The sequence below is a fragment of the Myxocyprinus asiaticus genome, chromosome 1, assembly GCF_019703515.2.
Source record: "Myxocyprinus asiaticus isolate MX2 ecotype Aquarium Trade chromosome 1, UBuf_Myxa_2, whole genome shotgun sequence".
In the NCBI taxonomy this organism is placed as follows: domain Eukaryota; kingdom Metazoa; phylum Chordata; class Actinopteri; order Cypriniformes; family Catostomidae; genus Myxocyprinus; species Myxocyprinus asiaticus.
Genome location: NC_059344.1, coordinates 5570548 through 5593586, shown reverse-complemented (window position 1 = coordinate 5593586; position 23039 = coordinate 5570548). Strand labels below are relative to the sequence as shown.

Below are 23039 nucleotides of genomic sequence, written 5' to 3'. Positions count from 1 at the left end.
CTAGCTACGGCCCTGGTTACTTCAGTTACCTAAACTAGCAACTTGCTGTATGTCTCCTTCCAACATTAAGTACTGTTATGGATATTTATGTAAATATATCTCAATTTAATATTTGTGTAGTTCCCGTATTACAACAATATTAACAGAAGTTATGATTGAACTTGAAATTACTTACTTTTGAATCCACTCAGACAGCATCGAACATCTTGATGGAGGAAAAGCAGAGACAGCATGTGTTTGAACAGAAGTATATTCCTTCTCCAAAATAAAACTCCTCTAATTAGAAGCTTCATGCATGTAAACCTTAAATACATGCAAACTGATTTTTTCGCGTATGGTTCAATAAATAAATAGATATTATGTCCACATTAATATGCACGACAATATAGGTGTCTGTTCCAGCTCAATATTTTAATGTTTTTAATGTACTTGCTTTGCACATCACATAAAATGATTCTTTCAATACACAGTAAGTTCATTTTGTTCATTCAGGCCAAATCCTTTTTAATTGGCCTTATACATTGTATTTTGGAATGATGGTGCTAGGGGAATGTAGTGATGGGTAATTTATGATGGATTTACATGTCATATAAATGTAAGGAAGCGTAAAACAGTTATTAACTTTTTTAATTTAACTCTATGGTTTTACACAGGTTTTTATAACATGAAATGCACTTGTTTAACAATAAAATCTTTTATTTAATGATCTTTAAAGTGAAGGTCAAAATCTGATAAAATTTAGTTTTTAACTGTCTCATAGGATAGTCAATACCTGTGTTTTTTTCAGTTTATGTATGTAAAGTAGTGGTTAAGTTATGCAAAATGACAAAATATTTCTTTCTTTAGTCATATATTTTCTTGCAATTATACATTTTTAAATGTATTATTAACAGTATTTTTATGTATTTGACAGTGATATATCACCATAACAAAAGCAATTTTTTGTAAAATTCGAGAAAACGATGCTACTTTTGTCAATAAAGAATACTTTATTTTTATGGTTAGTTTTGTTAAAATTGTCATTTAAAAGCTGTTAAAAAATAGATATTTAATGTATTCCATTTATACAGAATTTTTTTGTTAAATCAAGTGACACAATTCGAATCAATTCAACAGTTTATTCTTGTAATTTTAATAAAAATTTCCTGTCAATTTTTAAATACAGGGAAAAAATGTAAAATTTTAAAATAAAATAAAATAAAAATTTGCAGTGCATTTTCATTTCATAACAAAATTACATCAAATTAAATTTTGTAATGTTTAATAAAATTAATTTAATAAAAATTCAAATATTTAGTTTTTATATATTTTTTTGAAAGATTACTCAATTCGATTTAATGAAATTTTGTTATGAAATTTATATGAACAAATCTTAAAATTATTTTCACTCCAAAAAATATACTTTAGCCGATTTTTAAGAATTACACACACACACACACACACACACACAAAAAGAATTTCATCAAATTAAATTTGTGTAATGTTTAACAAATAACTTTAATGAAATTTAAAATATTTCGTTTTTCTTTATTATTATTATTATTATTATTATTATTATATGAAATTTAAATATGTAAATCTTAAAATTGTTTTCACAATTTTTTTTGCTTAATTTTAAGATTTACACAATTCAATTTCATAGCAAAATTCCATCATATTCTATTGAGTAATCTTTAATCAAATAAAAAAAACTAATATTTTAAGTTTAATTAAATCAATTTTGTTAAATATTACACAATTTGATTTGATGAAATTTTGCTATGAAATTGAAATGTGGTAAATCTTAAAAATAGGCTAAAATATTTGTTATTTTTTTTACTCTAACTGCACTTAAGGCCACAAGAGCAGGATGCAAAGCTGGTGTTAAGAATATTTTCTAACTTAAAGTAACATGAAAATGAAAATAATTTCAGCGCTTTGAAAATATCAATGTAGAATTTATAATTCAGCAAAATGAGAGAATTGGTTAAGGGTCTGAATCCTTCTGCAAGTCACGCATTCATACTACAAGTCTTTTAATGGAAAAATGTATACCTTAAAGCACGAATCTCCAACACAACAGCAAGACACACAGACTGAGTGCAAAGAAGAGACATACTAAGTATCCATAGAAAGAATGTCTTTTATTTCTTTCATAATGCATTTGTGAATGCCTGGGTCCTTGGTTTTTTATCAGTTTTGAACAGCTACAAGTTAACAGAGTTAAAGTTTTATTCAGCCTTGTGACATTTAACTCTAAACAGATTCCAAGAGGCATCGGGGAGAACGAAATTGGTGTCTAAGTCGTACTTACATGTAGTTCAACATCACAAAAGGTCACACTGAAATAACCCTGAAACATCACTTGTCTTCCCATATAATGGACTCGGAAGCTTTTATGCGAGAGATTCTCTTCTCACGGTTCTGCTGAAGTCTCCGGAGGACAGGGGTGCTTCCACTCTCCCCCACCCAGGGTGAAGAGTTTGTGGCTGACACTGCGACAGGTGAATCTGTAAGTGGGTGAGGAAAGATTCACTCAAAATTTACATTTAATTGGATGTGTTATGCGTTATAGCTCGCACAGTCATTCATGACTAATCAATAAATGAGGAGGCAGCTTTTCAGTACCTCTGAGAAGGATGTATTTCTTCTAAACTACTTGACTAATATATCTGATCCTGATAAATACTGCAAAGGTTATTTTTCCCGCAAACTACTAGCTGATATCACTTCCAAAATCCAATTCTTAATCAGTATCTTTGCCTTGTTTTACTGGAAAAGTAATCTTTGAAACAAGATAAACTAAATTGAGAAATTAAATTGCAATTGATATTAAGACATGATGTGAGTGTTTCTTAAATATGTCTGTCTTGTTTCATTAGCATATTTTTTCACTCTTTTTTTAAGCAATAAACCTCACTATTTTTTTTAAATTTCCTAAATAAATGTTATTTAGTTGGTATTTGCTTGGTTATTTTGTTTACAATTTTGAAAAATCATCTGCAAATAAATGGTAACCTTTGGGTTTTGATGGAACAGGTGGCATCCCATTGTCATCGCCCATGGCTCGCCTTCTTCTCTGGAGCACCATCTGAAGCTCTGCCTCTCCAACATTACGGCTGAACCGTTTTTTTGATTCCACCCTCCGAGGGCCAGGCCTCCTAACGGACTCCTGAAGTGAACCAACCAATAAGGTTTAGTTCACCCAAAAATATCTATCTCATCATTTACTCACCTTCATGCCATCCCAGATGTGTATGACTTTCTTTTATCTGCTGAAGACAAATTAAGATTTTTAGAAGAATATCTCAGCTCTGTAGGTCCATACAATGCAAGTGAATGGGTGCCAAAATTTTGAAGCTCCAAAACCCACATAAGGGCAACATAAAAGTAATCCATAAGACTCCAGTGGTTTAATCCATGTCTTCTGAAGCAATATGATAGGTGTGGGTGAGAAACAGATCAATATTTATGTCCTTCAGTTTCATTTTCTCCTTCTGTTTTTAGTGATTCACATTCGTTGTGCACATCGTCCCCTACTGGGCAGGGAGAATTTATGATAAAAACATACTTAAATATTGATCTGTTTCTCACCCACACCTATCATATTCTGTCTGAAAACATGGATTTAACCACTGGAGTCATATGGATTACTTTTATGCTCCCTTTATGTGGATTTTGGAGCTTCAAAATTTTGGCACCCATTCACTTGCATTGTGAGGACCTACAGATCTGAAATATTCTCCTAAAAATCTTAATTTGTGATCAGCAGATGAAAAAAAGTCATACACATCTGGAATGCCAGGAGAGTGAGTAAATGATGAGAGAATTTTCATTTTTTTGGGTGAACTATCCCTTTAAATTAAAGTAATAAGCCACAAGAGGCCACTTTCTGGCCTCAGAAAAGATTATTAGCCTAACTGAAGGTTGTCTACAGTTGCCAAGAAATGTGGCAACTTGGTGTGTTAATATGAATTTAATTGATGTGTGTACTGTATATCACCTACATAGTAAATTGTCATAAGGTGGAAATAAACTTTCACCCTATATCCACTATATCCGATTTAAAACATATGAATTATAACCATAGAAGTACTTTATGGGGTTGACTTTCTTAAAAGTTATAGTCTGAAAAACAGACTGTTATTGGCTATATGTTGGATGGGAAGTAATCTAGCCATGTTTAGTGTAAGAGATCTTGTTTTACCAGCATCCCCTGCAATTCCAACACAGCTGATTTCCTGTTCTCAGATCTCTTCTCCTGTTATAAAGTATGTAGAAAGAGTGCTCAATGCCTGAGTACTGATAGTGTTAAAAAAAGTCAATTATTTTTGAGCTGTTACTCTATGAACATATCATACACATCTTCAAGCAATGTATATACACAGTATGGGGAAATGTCCTGGAGCACCTGTCAGTTGCAAGAAAACCTAATGTGTAATTGTGAAGAGACTACACAAAATGATGTAGTACTACTAACCTTCCATGCATTTTCATCCTCTGATCTGGCCTGAAATAAAACCAAATGTCAAATAGTTTCTAGTCATATCAGAGTTAGAAGTTCACATTGCCACTGGCACATTCACATCCCTAATATTTAAAGGTGTGCTCAGTAAAATTTGTGTTCATGTTCGCTGACAGCTAGGGGTGTAGATGCCGCGTCAGGCAAAAACAGAAGTTCTCAGTTGCAGATCTCATTGTAAAAAATTTCCAGTCAGTCATAATTCATTTATTCCACCATGATTAATTTTATTCAGTGAGTGAAAGCATCCAGTTACAATGGATTATTGAGATTATGCAAGTAATATTCAGCTGGTCATATGATCTCAACATTGTGGCACTCACAGATGTCCGTCCAACACGTGAATTTCCGAAACGTTGATGGATGGGGAAGAGCCATTCTTATCCATGAGGAAAGTGATACCTGATTGGGTTATTCAGTCAAATTCATCAGAAAAGTGCTACCTGATAGATCAGAGAAACTATAACCCAACCCTTTCGCTAAATTTAAACCTTACAAAACAGGTAGCACTATACTCATAAAAATGAATGGGTATTCCCCTGCCATCCTACATTTTGGAAATCTGTGCCCAGCAACATTTGTAGATAAAGCAGCTTTTTTTTTCTAAAACTGATATAATTAGAGTCTTGATTTCGTGTGAGTGAACATAATTTTAAACATACTGTATCTTTCAAAAACACTATTCTACTATTATTATTGCTTTAAAAGTTTAGCAGTTAGCAAAAAAATGCAGAGTGCACCTTTCAAAGTCATATCTAGGCTTTAGATTATCCTACTGTGGGGATGTGGGCGTGGCCGAGCGATGTCTGTGGAGAGCGAGTAAGAATTGACACCTGGGGATTATCACTAACAGCTATTTTGTATTATAGTGAAGAGCTGGAGAGAGATAAAGAGCAGCCAGAGCCGCAGTTGGGGAGAGAGGGACCGAGGTGTCACAACGACGCTGCCATAGTTTACGTTGAAGAAAATTCTTTGATGTTAAAGATTAATGAGCAACTGAGTTTGAGTACGTTGGTGTGTGCGCTAAAAAGCCGCAATAAAAAAATTTGCAAGTGTGTAAGTTGGTTCCCGCTTCCTCATTACCCGAGAATGACCTGAGATGTGTCACACCTACCAAATGTGTATTGCTTTGGAAATATCTCAGAAATGAAGGTCCCTGCTTTGTCAGTAGCCTAGTATGTGGTTTGCAGATTCTACTTTATGTCCTTTGCACATTGCAATTATTGTCACTCAGATAATGAAAGAGGTCATAGGACGGAGCCTTGATGCACCCCAGTCCTCTGCAACAGCAGGTAAACAGAAGTAATTAAAGTTAGAGATGCACCTGTGGTGGTTTGAGAATAGGTTTAAGAATAATGCCTTTCTTGATTCTCTCCATCATTTCATCCACAGCTCTGGCCTTCATATCTTGTGAAATTTTGGGTTCTGTGAGCAACATCAAGACAGCATTCTTTAAAGAAGCGCAGCACATACATTCTTCGATTTAACTTCAACTTTCGAAAATTACAATTTGAGTAAAATTATGCTATAATTACCCTGTGATGCTATCTTGATGTTTTATTTTTTTATCAAGGTGGACATAAGGTCTCTTACCCGCAGTTTCAGTGGAGTTGTCGCCACCTTTCTTTCTGTTCCTCAAGGCCTTCAATGGGCTAAATACACAAACAAATGTGTTTGCTCTTAGTAATGTTTTTAAAATGCACTTTGATACTGTATGCAATGTTTTTGTGTGTTTGAACATCTTAACATTGAAAGGTGTTAAAAAATATGTTGTATTCTCACTCAGTGTCAGTTGATGGTGGTGGTGGAGGAGGAGGAGGAGGAGGAGGAGGAGGAGGTGGCGGTGGCAGTGACGGTGCAGCAGCTGAATTTTCACTCTCGTCTTTTGGTTGGTCAGATTTGAGAGAAGGACATTCCTCCATCTCTCTCAGTCTGTCCTGAAACTGCTTGACTTGTTGTCAAACAAACATGTAAATTAAAATAAAATAAATAAAATATTTCCTTTAGGGCTGCCAGTTGATCAAAATTGTAATCAATCTAGTCAAATTAATTACATGACATGCCGATTAATTAATCAAATTAATCACCTATTTCATTATTTGTTGAATAAGACCCCCAAATGAAGACAATTCAACATAAATAATACATAATTATTAAAGAACTATACTGTAAATTTAATATGTAGGGCCCATAATAAACATAATAATTCAGATAGTCAAATTGAAATATAGTATATTTCATTATTGTGGCAGATGAGTAAAGCATTGACTAGACACTACACAAAGTGGCTTTAGAGGTCTATATATATATATATATATATATATATATATATATATATATATATATATATATATATATATATATATATATATATATTATTATTATTATTATTTTTTTTTTTTTTTCACATATCATTGAATAAGCGAACATTTGACAGCAATCCATTTTGCAGTTCATCAATCTATCCTGCTCTCACAAGACGAGTTCTTGCATTCTGTCTGTGTTATTTTCAATTGTTGTTTGGTACATGTGTGTCAGACAGACGGTTTTGGAGAATCTCTATGGTTTCAGTGTCATAAACGCAGTGTTTTTAGGACACTGTGTCAAGTTAAAAAGTAGTTGAGACTTTGGAAATCACGGCTCAAGTTGCATTTTATTATGATTTGTCCAGCTGTCAAGAATGAATCCAATGTGACTGGCTTTCAGTCTGTGCCTGCACTGCTTGTGCGGTTTGTTGAGGCGTGCTGACTGCCCCCTGCCGACGAGCCTCGCAAAGACACAAACTAAAAAGTTGCATGTACTTCACAAACTACATACTTTAATTACGGAATTAATGTAAAGGTCAAGAGGCATGATTAATTGCGTTAATATTTTAAAGCATTTTGTTTTCTTTTTTGTTTTTGCTTTGTTATTAATTTTAATAACTTAATTATTTCTAATTTAACTTGATAATTAATTGCTCTAAATTAATGTGTTAAATCGACAACACAAATATATTATATATAAATATATAAATATACACTCACCGGCCACTTTAATAGGTATACCTGTACATCTACTTATTCATGCGATTATCTAATCAGCCAATCATGTGGCAGCAGTGTAATATATAAAATCATTCAGATATGGGTCAGGAGCTTCAGTTAATGTTCATATCAACCATCAGAATGGGGAACAAATGTGATCTCTGTGGCATGATTGTTGGTGCCAGACGGGCTGCTTTGAGTATTTATGTAACTGCTGATCTCCTGGGATTTTCATACACAACAGTCCATAGAGTTTAGTCAGAATGGTCCCAAAAACAAAAAAACATCCAGTAAGCGTCTGTTCTGTGGATGAAAATGCCTTGATGATGAGAGAGGCCAACGGAGAATGGCCAGACTGGTTCGAGCTGACAGAAAGTTTACAGTAACTCAGATAACCGCTCTGTACAATTGTAGTGAGCAGAATAGCATCTCAGAATGCACAACATGTCGAACCTTGAGGCGGATGGGCTACAACAGCAGAAGACCACATCGGGTTACAATTCTGTCAGCCAAGAACAGAAAACTGAGGCTGCAGTGGGCCTATCATTTGTGTACCTCAGCAGAAATCCAGATTTGTTGGACCAGGCGATGTTTTTCCAGTCATCTACTGTCCAGTTTTGGTGAGCCTGTGCCCACTGCAGCCTCTTTATTCTTTTCTAAGCTGACAGTAGTGGTACCCGGGGGTCTTCTGCTGCTGTAGCCCATCCGCCTCAATGTTTGACGTGCTGTATGTTCAGAAATGCTTTTCTGCATAGAACTGTTGTAACGTGTGGTTATTTGGATTACTGTCACCTTCCTGTCAGCTTGGACCAGTCTGGCCATTCTCCTCTGACCTCTGTCATTAACAAGGCGCTTTCGCCCACAGAACTGTGGCTTGTTGGATGTTTTTTTTGTTTTTGGCACCAATTTTTTTTCTTTCATTTTTACACTCTAGAAACTGGTGTGTGTGAAAATCCCAGGAGATCAGCAGTTAGAGAATACTTAAACCAGCCCGTCTGGCACCAACAATCATGCCACGGTCCAAATCACTGAGATCACATTTTTTACCCATTCTGATGGTTGATGTGAACACTAACTGAAGCTCCTGACCCATATCTGAATGATTTTATACATTACACTGCTGCCACATGATTGGCTGATTAGATAATCGAATGAAGTAGATGTACAGGTGTACCTATTAAAGTGGTCGGTGAGTGTGTATATATACAGTATATATAAAAATGTATTGCTTGGAGGTTGCTATTCCATAGCTAGAGACTTAATAAAGTTTTCAAGTTCATATTAAAATTTCCTACTTTTGCTTGATGACAGTTTTAGACATGTTGAGATATCTACTGAAATTCAAGAGGAGACATAAGTGAGATTACTTTTTCTCAAGAGTAAAATCTAAGAAACAGAAGCTGTAAGTCTCCATTTGCTGTCATTGATAATTTAGAGAAACAATTGATTTTTCTTTCTGGTAGGCCATGTCATGATATATTAGGTCATTATTTAGATTTAACATCCTTAATAATTAGCCTAAATAATTAATGTGACACTGTACATTAATATTCCCTTAGTTAAGGGGTAATAAATGGGTTCCTTAATGACTAATAAGTTCATTTATAAATGTATTATAAATCATTAATATGCAGTTATAACAACATGCATAAAAAGGGTGACTTTCATGCATTACCTGCCAAAATGTAAGCCATGTGACCTCACATGTTATAAATGCTTAATAATACTTAATATTACTTACCTGTGCAAATGTAATTTTAAAGGGATAGTTCACCCAAAACTGAAAATTCTCTCATCATTTACTTACCCTCATGATATCCCAGGTGTGTATGAGTTTCTTTTTTCACTAGAACACATTTGAAGAAAAATAGAACAATGTCTCAGCTCAGTGGGTCCTTAAAATGCAAGTGGATGGTGATCCGAATTTTGAAGCTCCAAAAATCACAGACAGTCAGCATAAACTTCATCCATATGACTCCAGTCGTTAAATTAACGTCTTCTAAAGTGATACAATTGCTTCTGGTGCGAGAAAGTTCCAAATTTAAGTACTTTATAACTATAATCCAAAGCTTCCAGTAAGTTTCAGGAGAGGGTGTAGTTCACGCGGTCTTTCATGTGACATATTGGTGTTGCCATGTTATGTACGTAATCTCACGTTCTCCACTCGGTTGAGACATCCAGGATAAGCACACAAACACACCATTGTGCGTAAAGAAACAGATAAAATACAGATTTAAACCAAAACCAAATGAAGCTTCTGTTCAGCGTTCCTCCTACTCACTTGTAAACAGTGCTGCTCTTCCATGCATGTCTCACGTGCCAACGCAATTACGTCACACACACATGCCATTGCTGCCCAGAAGCAATGATTTAGAGTTAAAAAAGTACTTAAATATTGATTCTTTCTGCACCAAAAGCAATTGTGTCCCGTTAGAAGACATTAATTTAAATGCTGGAGTCGTATGGATGACGTTTATGCTGACTATCTGTTCTTTTTGGAGCTTCAAAAGTCTGATCACCATCCACTTGCATTTTAAGGACCTACTTAGCTAAGATATTTTTCACATTTTATTCAAATGTGTTCTGCTGAAGAAAGAAAGTCATACACACCTGGAATATCATGTTTGGGTGTACTATCCCTTTAAGTGGACACATTTGGAGCATTTAATAAGGAGTGGCCATGTTAGAAACCTTTGGTTTAATGCTCATCAGTCTTTATGATACAATATATGCTGTGACTGAGCAATAAGACAAAAAATCTTTTTGCAGAGGACTTTTTGGTAACTAGGTCTAGGTAAGTGGGACAGCACTCGGAGTTTCATCATTCTTTTGACATCATTTTGACAAGAAATGTAACAACACAAGCAAGTCAAGGTATTAGTGTTAATATTATAAACACAAAGCGGACTGTAGCAAAATGATATAATCCCTTCTTTCAATACTCTTTTGCGACATTGTAATATAAATCATGGAATTTTATGTTTTTGATTAATATGTATAAAACAAGTGTATTTATTAAGCATTTCTTAATTTTTTATTATTAAATGTCAATTAAATTGCTCTCTATTTGGCAAGTACAGATTTGTATGAAAGTAACCCTTTTTATTCAAGATGTTATAACTGAATATCAATGATTTATAATGCATTACTGAACCTCTTTTTGAACCCTGAACTAAGGGAGCCTATATGTGAAAATTTACCATAATTTACGATACATTTAATAAACTTACTTTCCTCCTGAAGTGCAGTAACAGATTGTTGCGAGTCTCTCAGCTGAGTCTCTATGTTGCTCTTCTCTTTCTCACTGATCTCCAGCTTTGTTCTTACTGACTCCAGCTCTGACAAAGCGTTAAGCTCCTCAGTCACTGTCTGTGACTGCTTCATCTACATTGTGCAATATTGGAAGAAAGATTAAATTAAACTACTTCAAATGTCAATGCTTTACAAGTCCTCAAAAATCCAGCCTCACGAAAGTTATTTTTTGCTTTTTTTCAGCTTTCTGTTGAAAGTTTTATAATGACAGCTTAAATGTTTTTTTTTAGGAACAGTAAAAAAAGAAGAAAAAAAAAAAGAAAGAAAAATACAAGAAATTATGGAAAGAAGAGAGGGAACTGGACTGGGAAATATAATGAGTTGAATTTACTTGCTGGCCACACTTGCATCAGCTTAAGTTGATGTTATCTTGGATGGACACACAGACATGCTCACCTGGTTTTGGTAACAGAGTCTTATCTCTTCCAGAGATTTGCTGATGTCCGTCACCTGATTCAGAGCTTGTTGTAGTTGTTTCTCAGTCTCTGCATTCTGTATCATGGCCATACTCTGTCTCTGGGTTTCCCTCTGTTTCACTAGTATCTATAGGATTCAATCAAGTCACAACATTTGAGACCTCATTCATCAATGTGTCAAACAAATCTATTTTTGCACCTCTCTATGTAACACTTTATATACTATAATTACAAGTGCTGAGTTAGAGTGAAGCAAAAATTGCATGAATTCTGATTTGACTGTTCACACTGCAAAAGTCACTTTGCAAAAAAAATGCAATATGTATCCAATTTGTTTCCATGTATAAAATTAAACTGTATCGGGATTAAAAATATCAGATTCGACGTGATTTTTGCTATTCATACTGTCATCCAAAAAACTGAGATCTAGGTCACTGAAAAATAAGGTTGTCCGCTAGACTGTAAGGTGCGTGAGAAGTGCCCGACTAGACAGCCACATCTATGGCAAGTGCAACAGGAAGCGTGGGGTGAAATGTCACCTGAGTATCGGGACAAACTGACAGCTAGAATGCCAAGGATCTGCAAAGCTGTCATAGCTGCACATGGAGGATTTTTTGATAAGAACTCTTTGAAGTGCAGTTGTGCTCAAAAGTTTGCATACCCTGACAGAAATTGTGAAATTTTGGCATTGATTTTGAAAATATGACTGATTATGCAAAACTGTCTTTTATTTAAGGATGGTGATCATATGAAGCCACTTATTATCACATAGTTATTTGGCTCCTTTTTAAATCATAATGATAACAGAAATCACCCAAATGGCCCTGATCAAAAGTTTACATACCCTGGAATGTTTGGCCTTGTTACAGACACACAAGGTGACACACACAGGTTTAAATGGCAATTAAAGGTTAATTTCCCACACCTGTGGCTTTTTAAATTGCAATTAGTGTCTGTGTATAAATAGTTAATGAGTTTGTTAGCTCTCACGTGGATGCACTGAGCAGGCTAGATACTGAGCCATGGGGAGCAGAAAAGAACTGTCAAAAGACCTGCATAACAAGGTAATGGAACTTTATGAAGATGGAAAAGGATATAAAAAGACATCCAAAGCCTTGAAAATGCCAGTCAGTACTGTTCAATTACTTATTAAGAAGTGGAAAATTCGGGGATCTCTTGATACCAAGCCAAGGTCAGGTAGACCAAGAAAGATTTCAGCCACAACTGCCAGAAGAATTGTTCGGGATACAGAGAAAAACCCACAGGTAACCTCAGGAGAAATACAGGCTGCTCTGGAAAAAGACGGTGTGGTTGTTTCAACCGTAACTTTTTGAAGTTAGTTTTTCGTTTCAGTTGATTGTAGGTATATATTAACTTAATCCAGTGCTGTTTGTTCTCTCTGTCCTTAAATATCATGATACTGTTTTAATGAGTGAGAAACTGCTCCAAAGTATTCCATTAGAGAGCAGTCCGAATGAACTAACTGGATGAATCATGAATTGATTCAGACTGTTTTGCAAGCCTGTTCAGCCAATTCACTGAAAAGAACCGACTCAAAAGAATGATTCATTCGCAAATCGGGCATCGCTGGTTCTTTTAAACAGCCAACATCAGTACTGGACACACATAATTTTTGCTGAAATTTTTATTCAGGTCAGTCAGAGCTCTCAAGGTACGCACAGTGCGTACGGCCATACAGCTGCAGGTGCACTGCTGAGGTGTATTCATGTATAGTAATTATTTTTGTGAACTGCATTTTTTATGTGTTTTTAATAGATTAATAGATCTAAAAAAAAAAAAAAAAGAGTGTCACGACATTGACCCATCAGTTAAATGTGAAGGAAAAAAGCAGATTTGTAGCACATTTATTTGCTGTATGAATGTAGCCAATGTTACTTTGATTTGGGAAAATCATACAAACAATCCATTATGTCCCTGAAATTTCAGATAACGAGAAGCTCACTCATTAAAATGGAGAAACAGTGAACAGGAAAGGGAAGTGAAAGTTCGTCATGTGTTGGTCTGCTTGGACTTTCACTTCTCACCTCCATTCACTGCACTTTCATTTGATCCTGAGAGCCGCGGCCCTAAGCCACCAACCCAGACCCCCACGGCGGTGCAATTACAGGGAAAAGCGCATGTGCTTGACAAGTAAACGGGAGCATCTCTTTGTATGATGACGGCCGGTATTTTCTCCCTTTCAAATTAGTCCATCATTAGACCCTCTGTGACCAGAAAAAACACTGAATAAGAAAAGATGAATGTTTTCAAAACAGAGGGAAAACAGACAAATAGAAAGGGTGGCAATAAAGAATGTCATTCAAGCTGTGTGATGTGTGGCCGCGCATTCAGAATGAGACTAAGTGGTGTGAATCATCGGGGGTCCCTTTCAGGTGAAGGCCCCCTGTAGGGACCTCTATTATGTCTGTGTCTGCAAATTGGGGACAATATGCACAAAGGCAACAACAGAGATGGCATATAGGAAGTGTCCAAAAAAGAACAGGGGTTTAAAGTGCCACGGAGTTTCAAACTGCCACCTTGATGGGTGCTAATTACTGCAGGAAGAGATGTGGGATGCAAAGAGGGATGCCGCTTTTTATGCTCATATGTTCATTTAGAGTGAATGAATGCTAAACCTACTGGGGTTAACAGGGTCAGCTGGCATGGTCAACGTGTCTTTGTTTCAAATTTGTTTCACCAATGCAGGTTCACAGTCATAAGTGTGAATTGATCGGCTCACGACTAGGTCTCTCATAGTTATTAAACATATTTGACCAAAATGGAACATACTCCACTTCCTCAAATTTACTGTCTATTTATTGATTCAGACAGAGTCTTGTTATCTGACAGTTTTTTTAAGCTAGATTCAAACCTGCATCGCCTGCATTATTAGTATAGCTCGATGTTTGTGCATAAACTAAGGATTTGGATTCTTTTGATTGCTTGTGTAACCAAAAGATAAATCAGATGTGTGCTTTAGTACTCAGGGTGGGTAGGATGGGTGTTGATGGGGCATCTCTTTTAATTGTTGGTATATGCGTTTGTGTGTTAGCTGGATATATAAAGGTCATACAATAGATGTGTTAGAAAAAGACCAAAATGTAAGTTATTCACTTAAAATCTTCCAAGTCGCTGCTCTACTGAATTACTTTTATGATAAAAGTGTTTTTTGTCCTTTTTCCATAGCTTGAAGCTATGAACAACTGTTGCATTATAAAAAGAGCAATGAAAAATTCTTCAAAAGTTCTCCTTTTGTCTTAATATACAGTATATGTATATGTATATATATTAAACACATGTTTTCATCATTGATTATTGCTGTCACTTCCCAGTACTTAATTGCTCATGTTAAAGGCCCCATTTCCACCTGGTATTAAAGGAATAATAAACCCAAAAATGAAAATTCTCTCATCATTAACTCACCCTCATGCCATCCCAGATGTTTATGACTTTCTTTCTTCTGCTGAACACAATGAGACATTTTTAGAGGAATTTCTCAGCTCTGTAGGTCCATTCAATGCAAGTGAATGGTGGCCAGAATTTTGAAGGTCCAAAAAAACACAGTCACCATAAACGTAATTCATATGAGTCCAGTGGTTAAATCAATATCTTTTGATATGATAAGTGTGGGTGAAAAAAAAAAAAAAAAAACAGATCAATATTTAAGTCCTTTTTTTAACTATAAATTCTCCTTCGTGCCCAGTAGATGGCGATATGCACGAAGAATGTAAACCACCAAAAAAAAAAAAAAAAAAAGAAGAAGAACGTGAAAATGAAAGTGGAGATTTACAGTAAAAATTATGGACCTACAGAGCTGAAATATTCTTCTAAAAATCTTAATTTGTGTTCAGCAGAAGAAAGTCATACACATCTGGGATGGCATGAGGGTGAGTAAATGGTGAGATAATTTTTTTGGGTGAACTATCCCTTTAAGATGTGTTTTTGGTGATCTGTTCACAAGTGGTCAGTGCTAAATACAGGTGGAAAAACTTTTTGTGATCGGATCACTGAAACCACAAATGGAGGGAGTCAAAAACCCATTTGACGCAATTGTATTTTAGGTGTGAAATGCTATCCATCCTGATGTGTCCCAGACAGCAGTGAAGTACCACTCCTCACCTGTCAATCAACTGCAGCGCTAAACAAGAGTTTAAACATTGCCGGTTACGAGAGGCTTTAAAATGAAACAACTGTCCAATCTGAACATTTGAAAAAGTGAATTTACTGTATATACAAGCACGAGAACTTCACAGATCTTCTTCAGTGTGTCTGATATCAACATGCAAGGACACAGATGACAAGCACACACATCTGAAGCTCAGGTCAGAACAAAAATAACTGAGAATTCTGCTCGAAATGTTGCATTTGTGCTCTGGTCTTTTTCAGCTGCATCTGGGAGAAACAGCATGCCATTATTTAGCGCTTTCTTTGTCTTTTTTATGATTTTGTTGCGCTTTAATATCATGCAGTAACACTCTGACATAATTATTGGTATTGGTCAAAGACCCTCCCCTTTATCAAAAGTGGTCAACAGAGACACATCTGAGATGCATGGTATTACCAGGAGAAAACAGCAATGCGTCTCGGCGGACCACATGTGATCGGATCACCAAAAATGCATTTTAATACCAGGTGGAAACAGGGCCCTAGTGCTAGGCCAAGGCCCTGACCCATCTCTCCACCCTTCTAGAATCTTTCATCCCTGATTCAAAGAGTACCTGGTGTGCAAACACTTCAGCATGTTCTCTGAGTCCTTGCTCCATTTCAAGCTTTTGAGACATCTCTACAAACTCCTCTGTAACAAGTTGGGACACTACAAACACACACACACACACACAAAAACACTGTGATTCTGTTATGTATGTGAGCTCATCAGTACAGTAAGACATCTGATCATCTCTCACCTCTCTTCATTTTATTCACAGTTCTGCTCTGCTTACTGAGCATCCTAAGAAGGTCCTCCTTCTCCCCAACCTCCAGCACCAGCTTAACAAAGTAACAGTTTAACATTTACTTATAGTATGAAATTTACTAAAACAGTAAATTTTAATATGAAATTTAATTTTCATATGCTTTAAATAGAAAAAAAAATCAACCCATATATAATGACATGACAAAGACTCATTATTGACCAACATTTTTGTTTTGTGCATGTAAAATAAGGAACTAGCGCTTTGTCAGAATGCAGCATTATCCGTCAGTGTAAAATATTTTAGTCATAATTTGGAATCAACATACATAAACATATAGGGTCAAATAGCGTAATCTGGGACATAAGGTTATGCAGGACTCCTAAAATCTACTGTGTACATCTTGTGCAATCCCAAGCCATGTAAACATCACCTTATTAAAAAGCTTTCAGCATTGCTTGGTTCTGATTGGCCATTTGCGTCATTGTGTTGTCAAATATTTTTGTCTAAATGACCACAAAACTGTATAACTGACTGTTGTCCCAGGCAAGCGATTTCCAACATAGCTGTGCTAGTTTCATATCTCTCATATATCATTCCGTGCTCTATTTATAATTCTACATATTTTACACACACACACATTACATAATAAAATAATTTCAAATTAATATTTCATATCCATTGTTTTTTTGTTTAATTTTTTGTGAAATATAAAGTGGTTTATAAATGTCTAATAATTCATTTACAAATGCATTATAAATTATTAACATGTGGTAATAACAACAACCTTAACAGCAAGGGTGACTTTCATGCAGTTCTTGCCAAATAGTGAGACATTTTACCTCACATGTTATAAATGCTTAATAACACTTATTGAACATTAGAAACTTATGTCTTGGTAGGTCTTGGTAAGTTAGGACACCACTCAGAGTAGCACCATTCTTTTGACATCAACGTGACAAGAAAAGTGACAACACAATGGGTCAAGACTTTACAGTAATTAATATAGTATAAACACAAAGTGGACTGCAGCAAATTACATAATCCCTTGTTGGAATCTCACTAAAATAGTCTATTTTTGCTGCATTGTGACATAAATCATTAATTATGGTATTTTTGTTTTGTTTTGATTAATACAGTATAAGTACGAATAAGTATATTTATTAAGCATTTATAACAGGAACATTAAAATGCTCACTATTTGGTAATTAAAGTCACAATGAAACTGCATATCAATGATTTATGCATCTGTAAAATACTTATTAATCATCAACAAACCCCTTTATAAACACTTAAAAAAAGCTTACATTTATGTAAAGTGTTTCTGATTTATTTATTTTGTCAATAGCTATGTAATAAATGTTCTGCATCAGGGTGCAAATCTCCCTGCCTGGCTTTATGTAAGGGATAATGTACAGTCTGCCAGTTGTATAAACCCCTTCATACTGATACAAGTCCCCTCCGCTTCACATTTATTTTGTGATAACAACTGGCTGACTGTACATTATCCTGCTTATTACACTGCTACTAACCAAAAAATAAATAAATACATGGACATAAAATATTGATTTGTATTGGATTTATGTAATCATGTGAGAATAATTACAGTATGTGTCCGAGTTCTGTTGGTGTTTATTTTGAAATTAAGTCTGACTGCTCATTATGCATTTTATTACAAGACTACTTGCCAAAAAAATAAATGCATATGAAAAATGTATTTGAGTTGAAATTATTTTATAAGCTTACTTGTAGAGAAGCAGGAACGATGGCTCACAATACCCGGATGAGCAGTCTGATATGTGGATGTGCGGTTGTTACGGAGCAATATCAGACCACTAGATGGCGTCATTGACCAATCAGAATTGGGTTTTCCAGAGAGCCGTGTTAAAATTTGTGATTACGACTAGCTGACTGTGCATTACCCCTCACATATTCTAGCTTGGTTGTCATGCGATTTGTTCGTCTGATATATTTGGGTCACACTAAATTCGAAAATGCAAATAATGTCCCAGGTTACCCTTAACCTGCCTAAAAAAGGTTAAGTCCTGAGTGCATTATGCCACTATACCTTTTCCTTCAGATCTTCTTTCTCTTTCTTAAGGAGATCGACCTGTTCACAGAGTTGAATTTTCTCCCCAAGTAATCGGTCAACAGATGACTGTAGCTCTGCAATTACAACAGATTGGAGAAAGAAAATGAGCCAAATATTATTGTCCACACCAGGTCTATTCTTGGATAGGCTTATGGGAATGTTCATCTTTAATTGCTTATAAAGTCTCACCTCTAATTTGATTTTGACTCATCAAAAGCGGATCTTCACTGCTATCTTCCATAGGGCTCAACTCAGGTCCAGCGTGAGCTTCAGCATCCAGGTTCAGGAAAGAGAGGTTTTCCGGAATGTCAGGAATCAGAGGAAGTATGGCTTGGCTTTTCCTCTTTAATGCCTTGAAATCTTTTGTTACCTGTGGGTTTAAAGGTCACAAAGGTTGATGTAATGTAAATGAGGTGGCATGAGGACACTCTTTAAATAATTCATTGTTTTCTTCACATTATTAAAAAAATACGAACAACAACAAGGTGTAAAAGGTAAAGCTGTAATTTCTGTTCCACTAGAGGCACCAAAGAGAAAACAAAATTTTTACATCTGAAACATCATACAGCCTACTGTATAACTGACATGGGGATGTGAAATAATCAAGAGAACAAATGTAAGGCTGTTTCACGTGTGAGAAAAGGGAAGTGTTCATACTTTCAGTGCAAAGGCCTCTGCGGTCTCCCTGCAGGAACGTTCGATCTGAAACTGCATCTCCAACACATCCAGTTCCTTGAGCAGTTGAGAAGAGGCTATATAACAAGTTATATAAAGGTACATTGAGTCTACAAAGGAACATTATGTTTAACAACAGTTCACATCTGAACAAAATTGAACATGTTCCCTGACATTTCAAATGTTTTATGCTGCACAGAGTTATGCCAATGTTTCTACCTTAAACATTTTTCAATAAGATATATTCAATGAAAGTTGAGGTCTCAGAAGACTAGATTTTTTTAGAATGTCTTTTATGTTGAGACTTATGTAATACTTCGCATATTCAAGAATTTTGCAGTGCCAATGATGACTCACCCTTCTCCATCCTTGACAGCTTTTCATTTGCATCATCTCTCTCTTTCTCCAGTATCTCACACTGTATAGCAGATTATACAATGATAATGTTTTTTATATATAAATTCAGATAAAAAGGACACAGATCGGTAGCACCTTACATTAATGTTCCCTTTGTTAAGGGTTTATAAAGGGCTTCATTAATGACTAATATGTCATTAATAAGCCGTTACAAAATGCATCATACTCACTGATATGCAGTTATAACAACATGAAAAAGGGCAACATTCATGCATACTTGCCAAATAGAGAGCATTGTAAAATAGAAGACGACTTTATTTTTCGTCACACATTATACATATGCACATATACAGTGAAATTCTTTTTTTTTCTCGCATATCCCAGCTAAGGGACAGGATAGGCCATGATATGGCGCCTCTGGAGCAGATAGGGTCAAGGGCCTTGCTCAAGGGCCCAACAGTGGCATCTTGGCGGTGCTGGTGCTTGAACCCCAGCATAGGCTACATAAGCTCAAGCTCTTTTTCAATGTGCCTGAAATCAACATAAAGTGTCACAGAGTGCGTTTACATGCACACCAATACGCTGGTAACTCCCAAAAATCAGCTTAATTAAAACATCCAACAAAGCAAGAAAACCGTGTTTATATGAGATTTGAAATAATCTTGTCATTCTCTGCATTTGACATCAAAACCTAAACAGGCATGTGCACACATTGCCACGTGAAATCGGGGTAATGGGCAAAAACCTAGGTGTGTTGACTGGTTTATTTTTAAGCCCGTACACACATGCTGCGACTTCTAGCGACAAAGCGACACGATCCCATTCAATGACAGATGGCGACTTCAGGCGACACAAGTGACAGCGACCTCTGGCGACTAGATGTGGGCATGGCTAGAGACACAACAAATTTTTATTTTTAGGCCATTTGCCCCTGGTAATATGCGTATCTTTGAACCAGTTGTGTTCAGATTTCAAGGAGAGGGTCTCTGTTTTCATGATACATCAATCATTACGTAAATCATATTTAACCCCTGGTACAATGTAGCAAAAATATACTATTATAGTGAAATTCAAAGGAGGGATTATGACATTTTGCTACAGTCTGCTTTGTGTTTATATATTTATTACTGTAATGTCTTGTTTCACTTGCGTTGTCACTTTCCTTGTTACGTTTATGTCAAAAGAATGGTGCTACTCCAAGTGTTGTCTTAACTTACCTAGTCATAGCTGCATTGTAAGTCTTCTGCAAAAACACTTTTCAGGTCTTTATGCTCATTCACAGCGTGCATCATGTGCAAAGCCTGATGACCATTAAGCCAAATTGCACTTTATGAACACTGGTTTCTAAAGTTGGCAACTCATTAATAAATTCTGTTGTTAAAACCACATATCAGTGAATTATGATGCATTTGTAAAGGGCTTATTAGTCAATAATGATCCCCTTTATAAACCCTTAACAAAGGGAACATTGATGTAAAGTGTTACCCAAAGATCCATTACTGAAATATGGATGAGCATGTTAATGTCCAGAGAATCGTTAGCTTTTGTTCGAAACAGAATGCTTCCATATTTCTGCAGTATGTACAGTATACTATGTGCAATATGCAAATTATCTGAAATACCCAGATGACCTGCAACATTTACCAAAAAGAGCAGTAAACAACAGATCTGGGTGTACAGTACTGAGCAATGTGATGCACTCAACATTACTCATTTTATGGGTAATGAATGAACCGGAAGAAATATCAGCTGCAATTTATAAAATCTCCTTATTGACTCATTATTTGATCGGACTGCCAAGAGTTCATACTTTTGTTTTTTTTTTTTACACAAAATGGTATTAAAATGCAGAATAACCATATTTATTTCTGAGACGATAATTGGACACCACTCACTGGTATAAGAAAGCAACATATTGAGGTACATCAATGTGGCATAAATATTTATTTTTCACATACTACTTTTGAAAAAAATAGTAAGCTGTATACAATGTATGCTGCACAGTTTTGAGCAGTACACTAGTACTGATCACAGCATTCTCAGATTTATTTTAGCAGAGACGTTCAATTACGTACCTGAAAGTCTCTTTCATCTTCTGAGGATAAGGTGTTCTCCTCCTCCTCCTCCTCCTCTGTTTCAACAAAAGTTAAAGTTTTTGGATTGTTTATCTGTGTCATAAACTAGGTTTACATTATTACTAATTGGCAGCTGGAAAAAAAAAGGAAAACAAAATATTCAGAACTACACTCCTAAGGAAAAGTTTGCACACATAATTCCCATACTTCCATTTGTGTTAATTCACTATTGTGTTATTTTTGTACTTTAATATTAAGTAACGGTAAAGAATGAGTAGGTGTGTCCAAACTTTTGCCCATAGTAGTGTAAGTGCATGTAACTTCACAATGCACAAAGTTAGCAGTTTAGGAAATCAAGGCAATTTTTACAGAAAAAAACAAAGTTATTGGATCCTACCTGAAATTCTGGTATCTGATCCAAGATTCCACATTATTTTCAGACTCAGTGAAAACCAAGAAACTTTGTGCTCATGTCCTCTCTGTCTCTGTGTCTGTAACTATCTCTGTGACAATGCACACTGTATGGAGAACTGAAAGTGCATTTATCTTACAGCCCTGGTTCAAATGCTTCCCACTTTGTCATGAACATTGAAATCCATTTTGATTTGGCCTTTGTGACTAACTAAACCAACAATAGCTATTTAGAAACAAAATGGGTAACTCTTTACAATAAGGTTCCATTTGATAACATTAGTTGATGCATTAGCTATCATGAACAAACAATTAACTATATATTTTTACAGCATTTATTAATATTTGTTAATGCTAGTTAATAAAAATACCACGGTTCATTGTTAGTTCGTGTTAACTACAGTACTGTGCAAAAGTTTTAGGCACTTGTGAAAAATGCTGCATAGCGAGTCTTCAAAAATAATGCCATAAATAATTTTCATTTATCAATTAACGTCATACAAAGTCCAGTAAACATAAAAAGCTAAATCAATATTTGGTGTGGCCACCTTTGCCTTTAAAACAGGCCCAATTCTCCTAGGTACACCTGGACACACTTTTTCTTGGTTGAATTGGCAGATAGGATGTTCCAAGCTTCTTGGGTAATTCACCACAGTTCTTCTATCTATTTCGGCTGTCTCAATTGCTTCTGTCTCTTCATGTAATCCCAGACTGACTCAATATTCAGTGGAGGGCTCTGTGGGGACCATGCCATCTGTTGCAGGGCTCCCTGTTCTTCTATTCTATTCTATTTGCAAAAGTAATGTTTGGGAGTCTAAAATGTATATTTCCTATTGACACACTAAAGCTGAAACTATAAATAACCATCTTAAGACAAATGTTTTTGTGAAGCATCTTATGACTTTTGCACAGTACTGTATGTTGTTAACTAATGTTAACAAATGGAACCTAATTGTAAAATGTTACCATGCAAATGGACATGTAGGCCTCTGCACAGCATTAAAAAGTCTATTGATGCATATGGTACCAATGATCCTGAATACTGTTCATATTATTGTCTATATGACAAATGTGTGGGATGGGTTCCGACCTGAAGTTTAATACTTAGTTTTAGGGGTTTGTTCACAACCATCACCCTGAGATGAGTAATAGTAATAATGATGCCTGAGCAAGCACCAATTATAACATAATTTGAATGAAAGTGATAATTTGTCAGAAGAGATAGACCTTTTTGAAAGCAACAGTCCTGGTTCAGTGACTATCG

At 35.6% G+C, this 23039-nt stretch overlaps 1 protein-coding gene across 3 annotated transcripts; it reads right to left on the bottom strand.

Annotated features, from left to right (window-relative positions):
- Positions 1 to 2104: 2104 nt before the first annotated feature.
- Positions 2105 to 21883, bottom strand: shtn2 (shootin 2). 3 transcript variants are annotated; one of them, XM_051699317.1, is made up of 17 exons: positions 21762 to 21883; positions 21365 to 21497; positions 19290 to 19350; positions 18915 to 19009; positions 18447 to 18627; positions 18234 to 18331; positions 16160 to 16241; positions 15974 to 16068; positions 11236 to 11382; positions 10758 to 10911; positions 6284 to 6452; positions 6095 to 6153; positions 5826 to 5926; positions 4460 to 4489; positions 4187 to 4240; positions 2998 to 3151; positions 2105 to 2489 (listed from the first exon to the last, which is right to left on the bottom strand). In XM_051699317.1, the coding sequence occupies exons 2-17, from the start codon at positions 21464 to 21466 to the stop codon at positions 2341 to 2343; spliced, it is 1731 nt and encodes a 576-aa protein (XP_051555277.1). In that variant the 5' UTR covers positions 21467 to 21497; positions 21762 to 21883; the 3' UTR covers positions 2105 to 2340. The 3 variants fall into 3 exon arrangements, with proteins under 3 accessions (XP_051555277.1, XP_051555286.1, XP_051555293.1); XM_051699326.1 differs by having other exon boundaries at positions 21365 to 21420; XM_051699333.1 differs by having other exon boundaries at positions 21365 to 21412; positions 21763 to 21873.
- Between the last annotated feature and the right edge of the window lie 1156 nt (positions 21884 to 23039).